The sequence below is a fragment of the Rhodnius prolixus genome, unplaced genomic scaffold, assembly GCF_049639745.1.
Source record: "Rhodnius prolixus isolate KJV_2025 unplaced genomic scaffold, Rpr scaffold_10, whole genome shotgun sequence".
In the NCBI taxonomy this organism is placed as follows: domain Eukaryota; kingdom Metazoa; phylum Arthropoda; class Insecta; order Hemiptera; family Reduviidae; genus Rhodnius; species Rhodnius prolixus.
The window spans coordinates 25,064,464-25,078,828 of record NW_027411615.1 but is presented as its reverse complement, the minus strand read 5'-3'; the positions used below and the strand labels follow the sequence as shown (position 1 = coordinate 25,078,828).

The 14,365-nt window shown below is 29.3% G+C and overlaps 1 protein-coding gene across 7 annotated transcripts in view; it reads left to right on the top strand.

The window, feature by feature from the left end:
* Nucleotides 1-14,365, top strand: part of Msp300 (Muscle-specific protein 300 kDa) — a 242,910-nt gene that overhangs the window by 162,464 nt on the left and 66,081 nt on the right. For all 7 annotated transcript variants that reach the window (XM_074133140.1, XM_074133145.1, XM_074133146.1 and 4 more), the window contains 10 exons: nucleotides 175-326; nucleotides 8,035-8,209; nucleotides 8,302-8,415; nucleotides 9,246-9,440; nucleotides 9,572-9,751; nucleotides 10,270-10,416; nucleotides 10,511-10,669; nucleotides 10,758-10,970; nucleotides 11,207-11,356; nucleotides 11,442-11,552. In XM_074133140.1, the coding sequence (XP_073989241.1) occupies nucleotides 175-326; nucleotides 8,035-8,209; nucleotides 8,302-8,415; nucleotides 9,246-9,440; nucleotides 9,572-9,751; nucleotides 10,270-10,416; nucleotides 10,511-10,669; nucleotides 10,758-10,970; nucleotides 11,207-11,356; nucleotides 11,442-11,552 (1,596 nt within the window). The remainder of the gene's footprint in view (nucleotides 1-174; nucleotides 327-8,034; nucleotides 8,210-8,301; nucleotides 8,416-9,245; nucleotides 9,441-9,571; nucleotides 9,752-10,269; nucleotides 10,417-10,510; nucleotides 10,670-10,757; nucleotides 10,971-11,206; nucleotides 11,357-11,441; nucleotides 11,553-14,365) is intronic.

Here is a 14,365-nt window from a genome sequence, read left to right as displayed (position 1 = left end):
CCAGAGTGTTTTTCATTACAGAAAACACTGTTAATTACCGCGTACCATGATCTGTAAGAGGCATCGACTGCTATAATCATTAGCATCCCTAATATTTGATTCTTTTCTGTGACTTTTTTTTTATCCTATTTTAGGAGGGCAGATATTCTATTTACATCATTAAAAATGTTTTAGGGATTGGTAAAAACTTTGGATAATTTTGGACCTCGCCATGAAAGCGTCCTAACTTTGTCTCATCCAATACTTACATTCCTGGAGGCTATTTCCCCGCCATCTTGTGAACAATTAAGGGCCAAAATTGAAAAGATTTCCGATCATTACTCTAGGTAAGTGCTAAATATTAAAACTAAATTGATTAATAAACAAACAAAAAAAAAACATAAAAAATACAAGATATGATCGCCTTTTTTCTTTGGTACGATTTCTGAAGTTTTGTTTTTCGCCGTTTCGGTTACTCGTATAGTATGTAAAACTGTGTCTTACAAACATAAATAATTGATTACAGTAATAAAGTTGACCATCATTGCATCTGCTTTGAAATACATACTAAAAAGGACGATTGCAAATGACCAAAAACGTGATTATTAAAAAGAAAGAAAAAAAAGTATTTTAAAAACTTCTTTTTTTTTAAAAAAAAAATATTTTCCCCAAACATTTGAATACGGGCATTCGTGATGAAGATACCAGCCCAATGGCTTTTTCAAAAACACTGCTCCATAAACGATTTGCTATGGCACACCAATGTGCAGTGTTTCAAAACTATATGCCGTCTAAAGCACAAAGAAAAAGCAAGTTCAACGTCAGCAATCGCCACTGCCATTCTCATATCGCTGAGGTGTATAAAAGAAACTTTATTGTCACTTAAAGTTGCGATTTATTTGTATACTACTTTAAAATATGGATAAATATTCAAGAGGATAACATTCGACTTCACGGACAGATAACGCATCTAGTTATAATAACTTGGGTTTGCTACGAAATTCGGGGAAGAATTTTACTCATGCTGGGTGAGAAAAGGTAGCAAACAATTGCTCTAATGGATCATTTCTATATAATGCCCTATTTTCACAAATACACTGTTTAGGAAACTTTTTACTTATTGCTAATAAAATTGTGGGAAGAAAATTCTTCCTTAAATCCCATTTAAGTGAGTGAATTCTACTTAAATTTTCTGGAAAATCCTATGTTTTTCATTAATTTCGTAATTTCACATTTTAATTGAATTATTTGTCTAGAATAATTCTGAAGCTTCACTCTAAAGTATGTATGCAGGCAAATGCTCTGCTTTAGAAACAGTAGTATGTCTGTACAAATGAAATGTATCACTCAAGTCGGAATTAGAAATAATGTAGAAGTTAGAATTAGAATAAATTTTAAGGGAAAGTCTTTAAATAAGTTATTATCTAATCCTTAAATGTTCTGATAGTGATATCTAATTTAATTACAGTGCATAACTTTGTAGTAAATACTTCTGTGCATCCGTCAATAATATAAAAACAAAAAATTAACTATTTCCCTTCAATTCAATAAGTCCTTGTAATGTGGCTCCGTCTGAAGGCCATGTGAAGTCTTGCGCACGTATTGTCTTTCCCATTACAATAGAATCCTAGTAGGAATAGGTATTTGGTATGAAATTTGAAAGAAGAGACATGATGAAATGTCCGTTCTACCATAAAAAGTGTCAGCCATTATGCTTCTTTTGTAATCAATTAATTCATTTGTTGAAAAGTCAAAATCAGAGAAAAACCAATTTCCCAAATTATATAAACAGTTTCTCTCCTGCTGCTTTTCACGCTAATATTATTTGATACCCTTCTTGCTTACACAAATGAAATTTAATATTTTTTTAAACCCATGGCCGGATAAAATGAAGAAACATTTATGTAACTTGAATAATTAAATAAATAAGTTAGTTTTTAAATTTCTAGTGTAAAAGTTTGGATGCATTAAATTTACTATTTTATTTTAAAATTGAAAAACATTTTTGTCTAATAATAAAGGACTGACTCATTCACCTAGTTTTAACTCACATGGACTCAATGGAGTATCATTACACTAGGCTGATGGGTTCCATTTTATTATACAAAATTTGAAGTACAATTTGTATTAAAATTAATCTAGATTTACTTACAAATACATATTCCTACAAATGGTAATTTTATTTTAATTGCCAAATTTAACTTTCTGATATCTAGACTGGCATTTGAGAATAATAAGAGTAGAATTATTGTTGTCCAATTTATTCAGTGCCAAACTTTTAGATTCCATTTGCTTTTTGGAAAAACAAGCTTTTGATTTTTTTTAAACTTGAAGAGACACTGACTGAATGCTCTATTTATCATATATATATTTTGCCCAAAAAGCAACATCTTTCTCTTAATTCTGGCCTTTTGACCTTAGTTCTTATCTTAATTTTTCACTACATCTTTTATTGGCTTTAGCTCGCTCACAAATGTAAGACTCCTCGATATTTAGTTAGATTAAAGGACTTAAGTAAACAATAAACATACTTTAAATGCGAAATAATTTACATAATATGTTTTATCATTAAGCCAAGATGGTTATGTTTTTTTTGGACACCGAAATAAAAAGAGAATTTTATTAAAAGGATTGAGGAAAAAAAGAATACATTTTATTTGAAATAACTTAAAACAAAATTTGCATACTCTTTAAGATAAAAATAATAATTTTCATCATCACAAAAGTGAATGACGATGAGATCACGATGATGACATAATAAATGTTATTTTAAGTCCTATACCAGCTAGTGAAGTTTACCCCTCCATTGGGACGTTCAACTTCAACTATGTTTGGCTTTAAAGCCGGCAGTGTTTGAAAACATAGACTATCTATTAGATGAGAAATTGATAATTGTTTTTTTTGAATAATTTTTAAATCTTTATAATATTTATTGTTTTGTATAAAGGGTTTTATAGTTTTTTTCTCTGTGAGATTGTGCTTCATCAAATTACTACTGCGTCATACTGTACTTAATTGGTAACATTATTATTAATAATTCTAGACTCAGTTAAAATTTATATAAATAGTTCAATATTACTACATTACATTACATTATGTACCAATTTCTAGCAAGCATAAACCCCCAACACACAAGGTGTTAGTTGTTCTTGATACTGAATAGAACTGAAATTGTAAATTTGCGGATGTGGTCATTACAAAACTATTTTAAGTATTTCCTAGTCAGCTGATTTTAAACCTGCTAATTTCATTGTCAATGTCACAAAGAAAAAAAAAAAAAAAAGTCTGCCAAAATTAAAAAAAAGTATTTTATTACTCTTGTCTTTCTTTTAGATTATTTATTTTTTTAAATATCACTGTTCTGAGACAATTTTATTTACTTTTTTAGTACTAACACTGCATTCGATCAAATCTATCTAATCTATAACTACATTGCGTTTTTCTTCTTCGAACTTTCAGATAAATTAATCAATAAGATGTTGGAAACAAATTAAATCAAATAAAAAAATTATCAATCTAATTCTGTGACAATTTTAAGGTACTCATGTAAAAAGTTAAAAGTGTGAACGGTTATTTTAACTAACACAAATCTATGTTCAAGAACCCTTTTTAACTTTAATCCTATTTGATCAATATCCAAGAAATTCATACCTTCGTGACATGAGCCTTAGGGAGAACATACAGTTAAACGATTTGCCCTATCTGTTACTCTCTCTTTTTTTTTTAACAACTGGTTACAATGACATTAGGTAATTGAAGGTGTCATCTCCATAAGAACGGAAGTTAAAAAAAAGTAAAACACAGGGGTGTTACATGAGGCATTAAACGGAAGCGTCATTGTTGTGTAGCACGTTATGTGGGAATGTTATCAGTTATACTTTTCTATCCACTCTATCAGTTTGTTTGTGTTCATACTTCATACTTGCTGTGGCTTACTGTTCTAGATTTTGAAAATTTAATATTTAGTTCAAATGAAACTGTGTATTTTATCGCCGAAGCGAGTAAAAAATGTTAGTTTGTTTACAATAAATATAAGATGACAAATGTATGTGTGCTAAATTTGGCAAAAGTGGGCGATAAGCCCATGGTTGGTAAATCCATAGGTGGGCATCCTAGCACAGTAGAGTGTGAAAACTCGAACGATAAACAAGCCAGCCGGCGCGTGTGAATTTGTTCTATCAACTTATTTCCATTAAATTATCCTACATAGTTTGCATTTATTTTGGGTAAATTGATTTTATTATTGATAATTTTCAATTAAATTAGAATTAGAACATACATATTTTAAATAATATTAATTTATAAATAACTAATTTTTTACTCCGAATATAAATAAATTCTATTTATTATAAATATACCTAATATGAATATAGACTGTAATATTCTTAATCATTTATTTGTTCGCAACATTTCCAGCTATTTATCTTAGTTTCAAGATCTTCGACCTCTTTCTTCTTGAAATATTACTTACAAATATTTTACGACCATTCTGCTAAAATCTGAATTATCGTCCTTAGTGCTAGCTAAGGCATGTTATTTTCTTAGGGCTAGTTTTCTATTCTTATAGACTTAGTCAATACCTTTTTCCAATATGGTAGAATCACATACGCTTTTATAATGATACTGATTGCTTAGCAAATAATTTATAGCTTGGTTGTATGTGAAAACAAATGCTGTCAATTACCCGAAAGGGCGATCTTGAAGATGTGGAAGTCTGATAATTAGCAAGAAAGTATAGTTCAAGGAAGCATTGTCAAGGAAATCGTCAAAATAAAGGAAGCTTGAGAACTTTTTTTGGTAGGGAGGGACAAAAGAGTAGAAAATATTAAAGATCTGTACATCTGAAGATTTCGGCCTATTAGCTATTTTGTTTATTTTGTTTACCACAGAATTCTTAAAGTTTCTTGTCCCGATAATAAATTGAAGTCTAGGTTCCCTCGTATTCTATAATACACTAATTTAATACCATTAATTTAATGGCTTTAATTTAAAGCACATTCAAATGAATCTAGCAAGTTATTTTCCTTAAATTCAGAATTTTAGCCTCATAGTTTTAACTGATATTGCAGAGTTGGTTACCCCTTAAAATTTACTGAGGTAGTATTTTGAAGAGTAGCTAAACATTCCCACTCATAGAAAGAGTCAAAGTAATTTTGATGGTGTAAATAAATTTTCCTAGTGAGTAATGTAATTTTTAAAGAAGTAAGCTGAAATAAGTTTAAATATTTAAAAAAATAAGCTGTCTTTTTTATTTCCTTGTAAAGTCGCGGAAAATCTGGAGATTTCTTCGAGAATGTTAGGTACTCTTCCGATCAAAGTCATTTTCCCTAAACTTGGAATCTTAGCACCCATTAATATTATTTATTTAAGTGACTGGATCGTTCATTACATTAAATTGCATTTTAGTTGGAACTCTAACCTCCTCACTTTCATGGAAGTGCCCTTCTATAAATATTCCTTGAAAAGTGTTTAAAATAAATTATTATGCACCCTCTTAATTGTAATGAATGAGGATACACATTCTAAATTTGTTTGGGGGAAAAAATCGTAGGAGCCTTTTTCCCAAAAAACCCAAAAAGTGATCAACAACTCCTTCAGTAAATGGGACCTCGGAGAGACCAATTAAGAACAAAAATTTCATTGGCCTCTCCCCTAATCTAAATATAATTTTTGGATTTTCTATAATTATCATTATTTTCTATTAATTCCACACACGTTCACACATATACACAAACATATACATATATGTATGTTCTATGTTATAATTTTATTAGCCTCTATATCTTGGTCTTATTGTACACATGTAGACCAATTTGAAAAACCACTTTATCGTGAAGAGATCTTAAAAAATGTATTTTCTGTGAAAACTTAAAATTGATAAATTTAAGCACACCTCTTTTAGCACAGTTCAGTTCACAGCTGCAAAATACAAAAATAATTTACCTCATTCAAAAAAAAAATATTATAATTAATTGAAAAGTAAAATCATTAAGATTTAAAGAGAAACAATATTCGACAATGACCAGAATTTTTTGAAACCCAATAACCCAAATCTCTTTCTTAATGCTCTACTTTGTAGGTACTATTGGTACCCTTCATCAGGAATCTCTAGAGAGTTTAAAAGCTATGGTAAAAGACTCATTTCAGAATCTCTGACCATTGCCGAACATCCTTCGTCTAATAATTTAAGTCGTGACAAATTATGAACTACAGTAAAATTTTGAAAACGTAGAAACATGGTTTTTCTTAGTAATTCACATTTAGTTGCAGTCTAATGATTTCAACATCTTGCAATATCTTTCTCAGCTAGGCCTTATAAAAAAACAAAAAAAGTAGTTCAATAACATTTTCTCTTGAAACATTGCCATATTACAAATTAAAATATACCAAAAGTAGGTCCTTAATATGAAATATTTGTATATTAAAATACATTTTTTTTATTATTTATCATAATTTTTATTTATTCAATCAACCATTATTTCTTATTTTAAGTGGGTTAACTCAGCGTGTATAAAGTCTTAATATAACTAACCAGGCCTTGTTGGAAATTGTCCAGATATACTTAGGTCCAAGAATTATTTTGGTTATGTTTATATCGTTTTGTTTTTAAATCTTTTAAATCTGTATCTGAATATTTTTGTATTGGTATGATTTTAGTTTTTTTAAATATAAATAATTGTTTGTTTTTCCTTATTTGTCTGTTCTTTTTAAACAATAATCTCGAAGAGAAACTGTTAAATATGAAATTACAATAATTTAGTGCTAGATACTACGCAGTTGGAAATGAAATCTATTCTTTCTTTTTTTAGCCATTGAGTAGGAACAGCTGCAAAGAAATTTTATTTTGTTGATTTGCTGATATCTTTGGTAGTAATATTTAGTGTGTAATATTGTGTTTATAAGTAGTGTTCGCTAAAGAATAATAAAGTTAGAGAAACAACATGCAAATTATTCTTTTTGTAAATCTGAAAGCTTTCTAAATCAGAAATAGAGATTTTTTTTCTCCTGTATATTAGAAAAAAATGAAAATAATATATACAACTTTTTAAAATAATATATTTAAAAATAATTACTAAAACCAACTTACTGCTAAGTGATCCAGATATAGTATATATACAATATTTAATAAAGACTCTTGGGTTCTCCTCCACTGGGCTAGTTCAAACGGAATAAGTAATACGATCTTGTATAGAGATCGTGGATTTCAATAGATTGTAAACTATTCTGCGACGGTCTCCTCAAAATTAGTAGCACTGAAACGTGAGCTTAGGCCACAAAGCCTTAAGCGTCTGGCACTCTAAGTTTCATAGAAATATACATATATTGGTTTAGTAACCGTAAATTATTAAATTAAGGATTCAAAATTGGCGAGGAATCGGTCAAATAAAAACAACAACTCGTCTTTTTGCCAACATTTCGACAAATACAGGTATGTTGCCTTCTTCAGGGCGTGGTTATGCCGATTGGTTGAGTTACAGAAAACTGTTTTTGCCCTGATAAAACCTGACGTGGCAAAAAGTCGAGTTGTTGTTTTTATTTGACCGATTCCTCGCCAATTTTGAATCCTTAATTTCTTAGAAATGTGAACAGAAGTTGCAGCTTACGTTCAAATGCCGGAACATGGTATTATATTTTATCTTCTCAAAATAGTTTACCAAGATTTATATACCGTACATATTTTGAAAATGAATAAAAGTTTATGTTTTTGCCGCTTACATTAAGCAAACCAGCCATTTAAAATGTATAGTGTTGGAATAAAGATAAAGAATATAAGTTATCGCTTGACGTAAGATGCGTTTGATGCATTAAGTAATTATAATCTTTTCAAAGTAATTAAAACGCTCTGGTGCGTTTTCTAAAAATATCATTCAGAATATTTGCAATTTTAGCAAATTTTTGAAACTCAGAATTTAATCCTTGTCAATTTGTACAAATGACAAGATCTTAGATTTTACTGAAATGTAAAAATAAAACTTTTCTTTTAATTTAACAAAAATAAATTTTTATCATAAAATATAGATTACCATAACATTTATTGATATTTTTACTTTACAGTCTAACAGACACCGCAAAAGACAAATTAAATAAATTAACAGAGGAATTGAATTATTTTACAAAAGTTATCTCAGATATAGAAGGACTGCATAACGATTTAATTTCTCTATCAAAAGAAGTTAAACAATTATATGTATACGATCCAGATCAAGAAACTGTAGAAGCAAAGGTTTATGTAAGTTTTTAAACAAGCCTCTTCCTTATTATTGATTAAATTTTATTTAAAGAATTCAATTTTTAGTGACAGTTACCTTTGTTTTGTTTTAGTCTCTTGAAAACCGAGTTAGCGATAGTGTAGCTAGAGTGAAACAGTATCTATCGGATACCAGAGAAAGGTATATTAAGATTCAACAAGCGGTGCCTAGTGATTTGCAGCAAAAGGTAAGCTTAAGAATAAGAACTCTCTTATGGATATATTATTGTAATAATTAGGTAGCTTTTAACCTAATTTAGTGATATACCTTCAAGCTCATCAGTGGTTAGATTTTGTAGAAGTTATCTATTTAATCCTAAACTATGTAGATGCTTCATTAACCAGTTAAGCGTGGAATTAAAAAAAAAAACAAACATTAAGAATCATTTGCGGCCATAATGTGCGTTTATAGAAGATGATGAAACGTTTCCGCAGCTAGTCCTAAACTATGTAGATGCTTCTTTAACCAGTTAAGCGTGGAATTAAAAAAAAAAAAACAAACATTAAGAATCATTTGCGGCCATAATGTGCGTTTATAGAAGATGATGAAACGTTTCCGCAGCTAGTCCTAAACTATGTAGATGCTTCTTTAACCAGTTAAGCGTGGAATTAAAAAAAAAAAAAAAAAACATTAAGAATCATTTGCGGCCATAATGTGCGTTTATAGAAGATGATGAAACGTTTCCGCAGCTAGTCCTAAACGATGTAGATGCTTCTTTAACCAGTTAAGCGTGGAATTAAAAAAAAAAAAAACAAACATTAAGAATCATTTGCGGCCATAATGTGCGTTTATAGAAGATGATGAAACGTTTCCGCAGCTAGTCCTAAACTATGTAGATGCTTCTTTAACCAGTTAAGCGTGGAATTTAAAAAACAAAAAACCACAGTGTGCACAGTGTTTAAAATATTTGCCAAACATAATTTTTATCTCCAATGTCATTCTTTTGTAACATTTGTTTTAATTATTTTAATTTTTATAGAGGAACAAAACCTGAATGATTTAAATTGTTTCGTTTAGTTTACAGATCTAGAATTAATTATGGAGAATCTGATGACCGTAATGGATGAAAAAGTTCGCGAGCAAAAAAGGGCAAGAACTGTTCGAACTGAATACAATCGTGGAAAGGATGTACTACAGAGCTGGCTTCAACAAGCTGAACTTAAAGTTCAAGATAAAACTAGTCAACCACAAGTTATTAAGGAAACTCTGCAGGTACCATATTTTTAATTATAAATATATTGTGAATAATTTTTTGAACTTTTGTTTTTAATAATTTCTTACTGAATGTTTAAAACTGTTTTTTGAAGTATTTGTAATATAAACTACCTTGAATTATATTTTAGCACATCCAGGCTGAATTGCCGGCCATGCAAGATAAATTAGAGCAAGTAACTCAAAGTGCTAAAGTAATTTGTGAAAATTCCAATAATCCTGAAGAAATAAGCCTAATAAAAGAAAATGTAAATACGTTGACAGAGCAACTTAACATGATCCGTGCTTGGATAGATGAAAAGAAACAACAGGTACATTTCAACCGTATTTTGTTATTTTGCCCCGAAATAATTCTTCTTAGAAAATAGGTGAACTGTTTAAAAACTTATCGATACGTCTTATAAAAATGGACTTACTATAGTTTATTTAAGTTGACGAATTGCAAACATTTTTACCGACAATTTCGTTTTAAAAACTGATAGGGAAATCATAGAAGACAATTGATTTTGAAATATTTCTCTAATTTCTGCTCGCCCTTCATTCTAAAGCAATTTATACATGAGAAAATGCATGGTTAAACAAAGAGAAGAAAATGGATTCTTAGAAAGAGTAGTACAGTTTCCCTACTGCATACTTTCCATATGATGTGATCTATTTGGAATTTTAAACCTACCTAGTCTAAACTAAACTATTGTTCCTTCTTAAACTATTAAAGTTTTCAGACTGAACCATCTAAGACAGTAAAATTATATCAACGTTAGTGATTTATATTTCACATTATTTCATTTCTTTTTTGTACAAATAATAAAAACGTCTTAATGTGTATCAGGTTGGTGACAGTTTGGATTCTTGGGAGAGGTTCATGACCCTTTACAATACCGTTATGAATTGGGTTCATGAAAAGAAAGAATTCCTTAAACTGCCTCTACATTTAGCGAACCTCGAACAGGCTAAAGCCAAACTTCACGACTATAATGTAATTTTGTTTATATATATTTAAAACTGAAATTGTTAACATATTTGTTTTATTATTAAATTTATTATGATCCGATGTAATTTTATTATTTCAGGGAACCGTTAAAAGTTGTAAAAATATGGGAAAAACTCTTAGTGAAATGTCAAAAGAGCTGAGTCACATCAGTGAAAATGGCAGTATTGGCGATTTATCTGAAAAGATGGAAGAAGCAGAAACTGCCAAAGCTGAAGTTGAAAGTCAGCTTCTTGAAAGGGCAAGGGCTTTTTTTTTGTAATTTTAGAAATTTTCCTTTAGATAAAAGCAAAAAAATGTATTTACTTAATATTCTTTTTCATTTACAGAACGCATTACTACACGAAACGACAGAAGAATGGGAACAATGTGAAAAGAAACTGAGAGAAGTTCGAGCATGGATAAATAAGACAAAAGGTGGTCTTGACCAAGGTGCTGGCAAGAAGAAGCCATTGAGGGACCAATTAGCTACTAAAGAGAAAGTTATGGCTGACATAACTATACAGAAATCAAAGATATCAGTATCAATAGAAAAACTTCAGGTGATAGAAATTGATAATAAATATAATTTGTCATTGAGTTGAATGGTTAAATGAATTATAGAAGTTATTTTGTTTCCAAACATTTTAAAATGTTTCGATTTTCGATTATGATACTGCGAATACTTTTGGGTGGAGTACTACCAGAATAAGAATAGCAGAGTATACAAATTATTTATATTTTAGTGAAGATTAAATTGTAAGTGTAGAGCTTGATTTTTTTTTTAATCACGATTTAGGTGCATTTGAAAAATGCCCTTTCTGGTGGTGAGGGTGTAGTAGAAACCGGTGAGGCAATGAAAAAAGAACTTGATGGGCTTCATGGTGTTGTCCGACAACAAAGCATGGAACTTGAAGAAGCCATTAATCAAGTAGAACAGTATCAACAGGTATAAAGTCCACAAAGGATTTTGTGATATTTAATTATTTTGATTATATCCTCCCACAAAAAAAAAAACTGTACTTCGTTTTTAGGAGCTCTTGCAGTTAAAACAAGAAGTGGTTGAATCAGAACAGAAATTACGTACCATATCGTCACCAACTTATTTGCCCAACGATAGAGAGACAGTTGTAAAAGAGCAAATTGTAAGTTTATTACTTAAGTTACTACAGTTAAATTTATTTTTTAGCTGATTACACTCAGTTTTCTAAAGATGAATCTTCGAGTTGCTTCTATAGGTCTTGGAATTAAAAATATAAAATATACTTTAGAAGATAACAAATACTTTTTTACATTGAATTTATCGCACAACATGTTTTGTTTACTTGGCCAGTCACAAAAGCACAAAACACATAATAGTTTTTTTTATATATATATATAAAGAACAAATTTTAATATTAGAGTTTGTTTTTAGATATTACTCCAGCAAACATTACAAATCACATTGTACGAAAAGAAAAAATTATTACACTTTGATATTTATTAAGTAACTCGAAAATTCGTAGGTTTTTATTTTAATTTACTTTTTGAGTGTGAATGTAGTTATTATTGAATACATTCTTACGTGCGAATTAAAAATTAAATGTTAACCTTTGTCTGAACTATAAAAATGATAGTATAACCAACTCTTTTTTTAATAAAATTTTTTTGTTTAACTAATCAAAAAAATGTCACAACATTTAAATGCTCTAAGTATTAGGAAACATTTTGATGATTTATTTTTTTGTTTGAAGACTTTTTTTATTTGTTCTTGTTTATTGCTTGGTGTGTCCAGGATTCATCAATGTGTTTCCAAAAGTTCAGTATTGGCTTATTCTTTTCAAATTCTTTTTTGTGTGTATTTCAAGGCTTTTCAGCGCCTTAGAATGTATGTAATTTAAGGGGATTTACACAATATTAATTTTGTTTGTAAAATAATCATCATTACCGCTCCCCTTAAGGATTTGCACTATTTAATTATTTTCTTTATTTAGTATTTATTTCTCCAACTTGCTCGATCCCTTGTTCTTTCTTTCTTGGACATCAATCTAATTCTTTCATAATATTCAGCCTATCTATTTTTCTTTGACCGTCCATCTTTCTGTCCATCAAGGAATATTTCCTGATCCATCTTCTTAGAATTGTAATGTTTACTATTGACTGCAAGACATTCCTCTTCACATCCTACCTCTTCTAGCTCGATTTTTTTTTTTTAATTTTCACACACTAATTACCTGTTGATATCAGCTAAAATTTCATTTCTACCACCAAAAGTCACTCTCGCTATTTTGGTTGATACCCTAAGTTCCTGTATCATACAATATAATATTCGGAAAATTAAAATTACCATCTTAATTGTGAGCAAGTTTCCTCTCGTGAGCACTGGGATCAACAGATTTATTTATTACTTTATTTCCTTAGAGCCATTGTTATTATTTTTCAAGAATGCAGTAAAGTGAGATTATACAGGAAGTTTGTTTTATTGCATAATATCCAAAATATTTACAAAATATCACATAATGTAATTTTCAACTACGTATAAATACAAATTGTAAGTTCTATTTAATAAGGCAAACAATTTATGTATTTTTTTTTTTTTTTTAATTAAAAGTCTTTCATTTTAGGTTAACGTATTACTTAAATGCTAGTATGTGAAATATTACTGCCTATAAACTTCTAGACAATAAGAACACCTAGGCGCCACGGTAGCCAGGCAGTTAAAAGCGGAATGTGTTTTGGTTTATTGGGTTCTAATCTAATTTTAAGGCCTTGGATTTTATTTAATGTGTAATATGAGAATTTATTAGTAGAGCTAATATCAAATTTCTCGAAACCTATTAGATCTGGGTTGCTACAAAAAAATTACAGTTATAAAGGAGGGTTCACCCTATATTTTAAAGAAAATTTGGGAATTTTATCTTTTATAGAAAAAGAGAAAAAAATTGTCAAAGTTGGGTGTTTTTCAACGTTACGCTTTTTCGTGCACTTTTTGACGATCAACCCTTATACAACTGTCCTACTGGACAGTTTTAATTTCTTCTTCCTTTAAGATTAAAGAAAATGTCCTGCTTAGCGCGCTTGCTGAGAGTTTATTGCGGCGCACTAAATTTGTTTTATCAATTTCATATTCAAATAAAGCTATGTTTTTAGAGAAAGTATGTTTGACATTGTTAATCTGTTTACAAAGTTCTTCTTCTATAGGATTCGAAATTAAAGGCAAAAGTGAGACTCAGTGGTAAATCCCCTTAGTGCAAATGTGAAAGAATAAAAATGTTCTCTTTTTTTTTGATGGTTTGCATGCTTTGTGTGAATTTTTTACTGTATATTATCCTTTCATTTTTTTTGTATCCAAAGATGATTAGGGAACTACACAGGTTACCCACCAAAATATTAAATTAATATTCAACTCTTTTCTTTCTTCTCTCTTACTTCTTTTTCTGGGTGAAAAAGTAAAAAGAAATCAGTAAATTTCTTGAAAGCATTCCATAGAATACATTCCATTTATTTGCATCGTAGAAGTTGATTTTTTATTTTAAGTTTTGGTTTCTTTGTTTATAAAATCATCTGTATTATTTTTATGTTCTGAATGTATAAATTTAATTTAGGTAAGTGGCAGTTTTGAATTATTTTTTAATTTTCTATGCATCTAAATTACTAATAACTTTTCAAGGTGATTTGTAACTTAATAATTATTCTCTCTTAATTAACACCATATATTAACAATGTATTGATTCTATTTGAAACATTTAATGAAATTTAAAATTTAAAGTTATATATTTAAAAAGATATTTGATTAGGTATAAGACAAATTTCAATATTTTTATATATTTTATTTCTAATTTTATCTACATTTACAAAAGTACAGCTACAATTTGAGAATTCCATCTACTTTCGTTAAAATTGGCTGCTCGCGAATGGTCCTATCTACATGTTTTTAAATATTTGAGACATAAAGCAGATGCTTGGATATTTTGTTGCA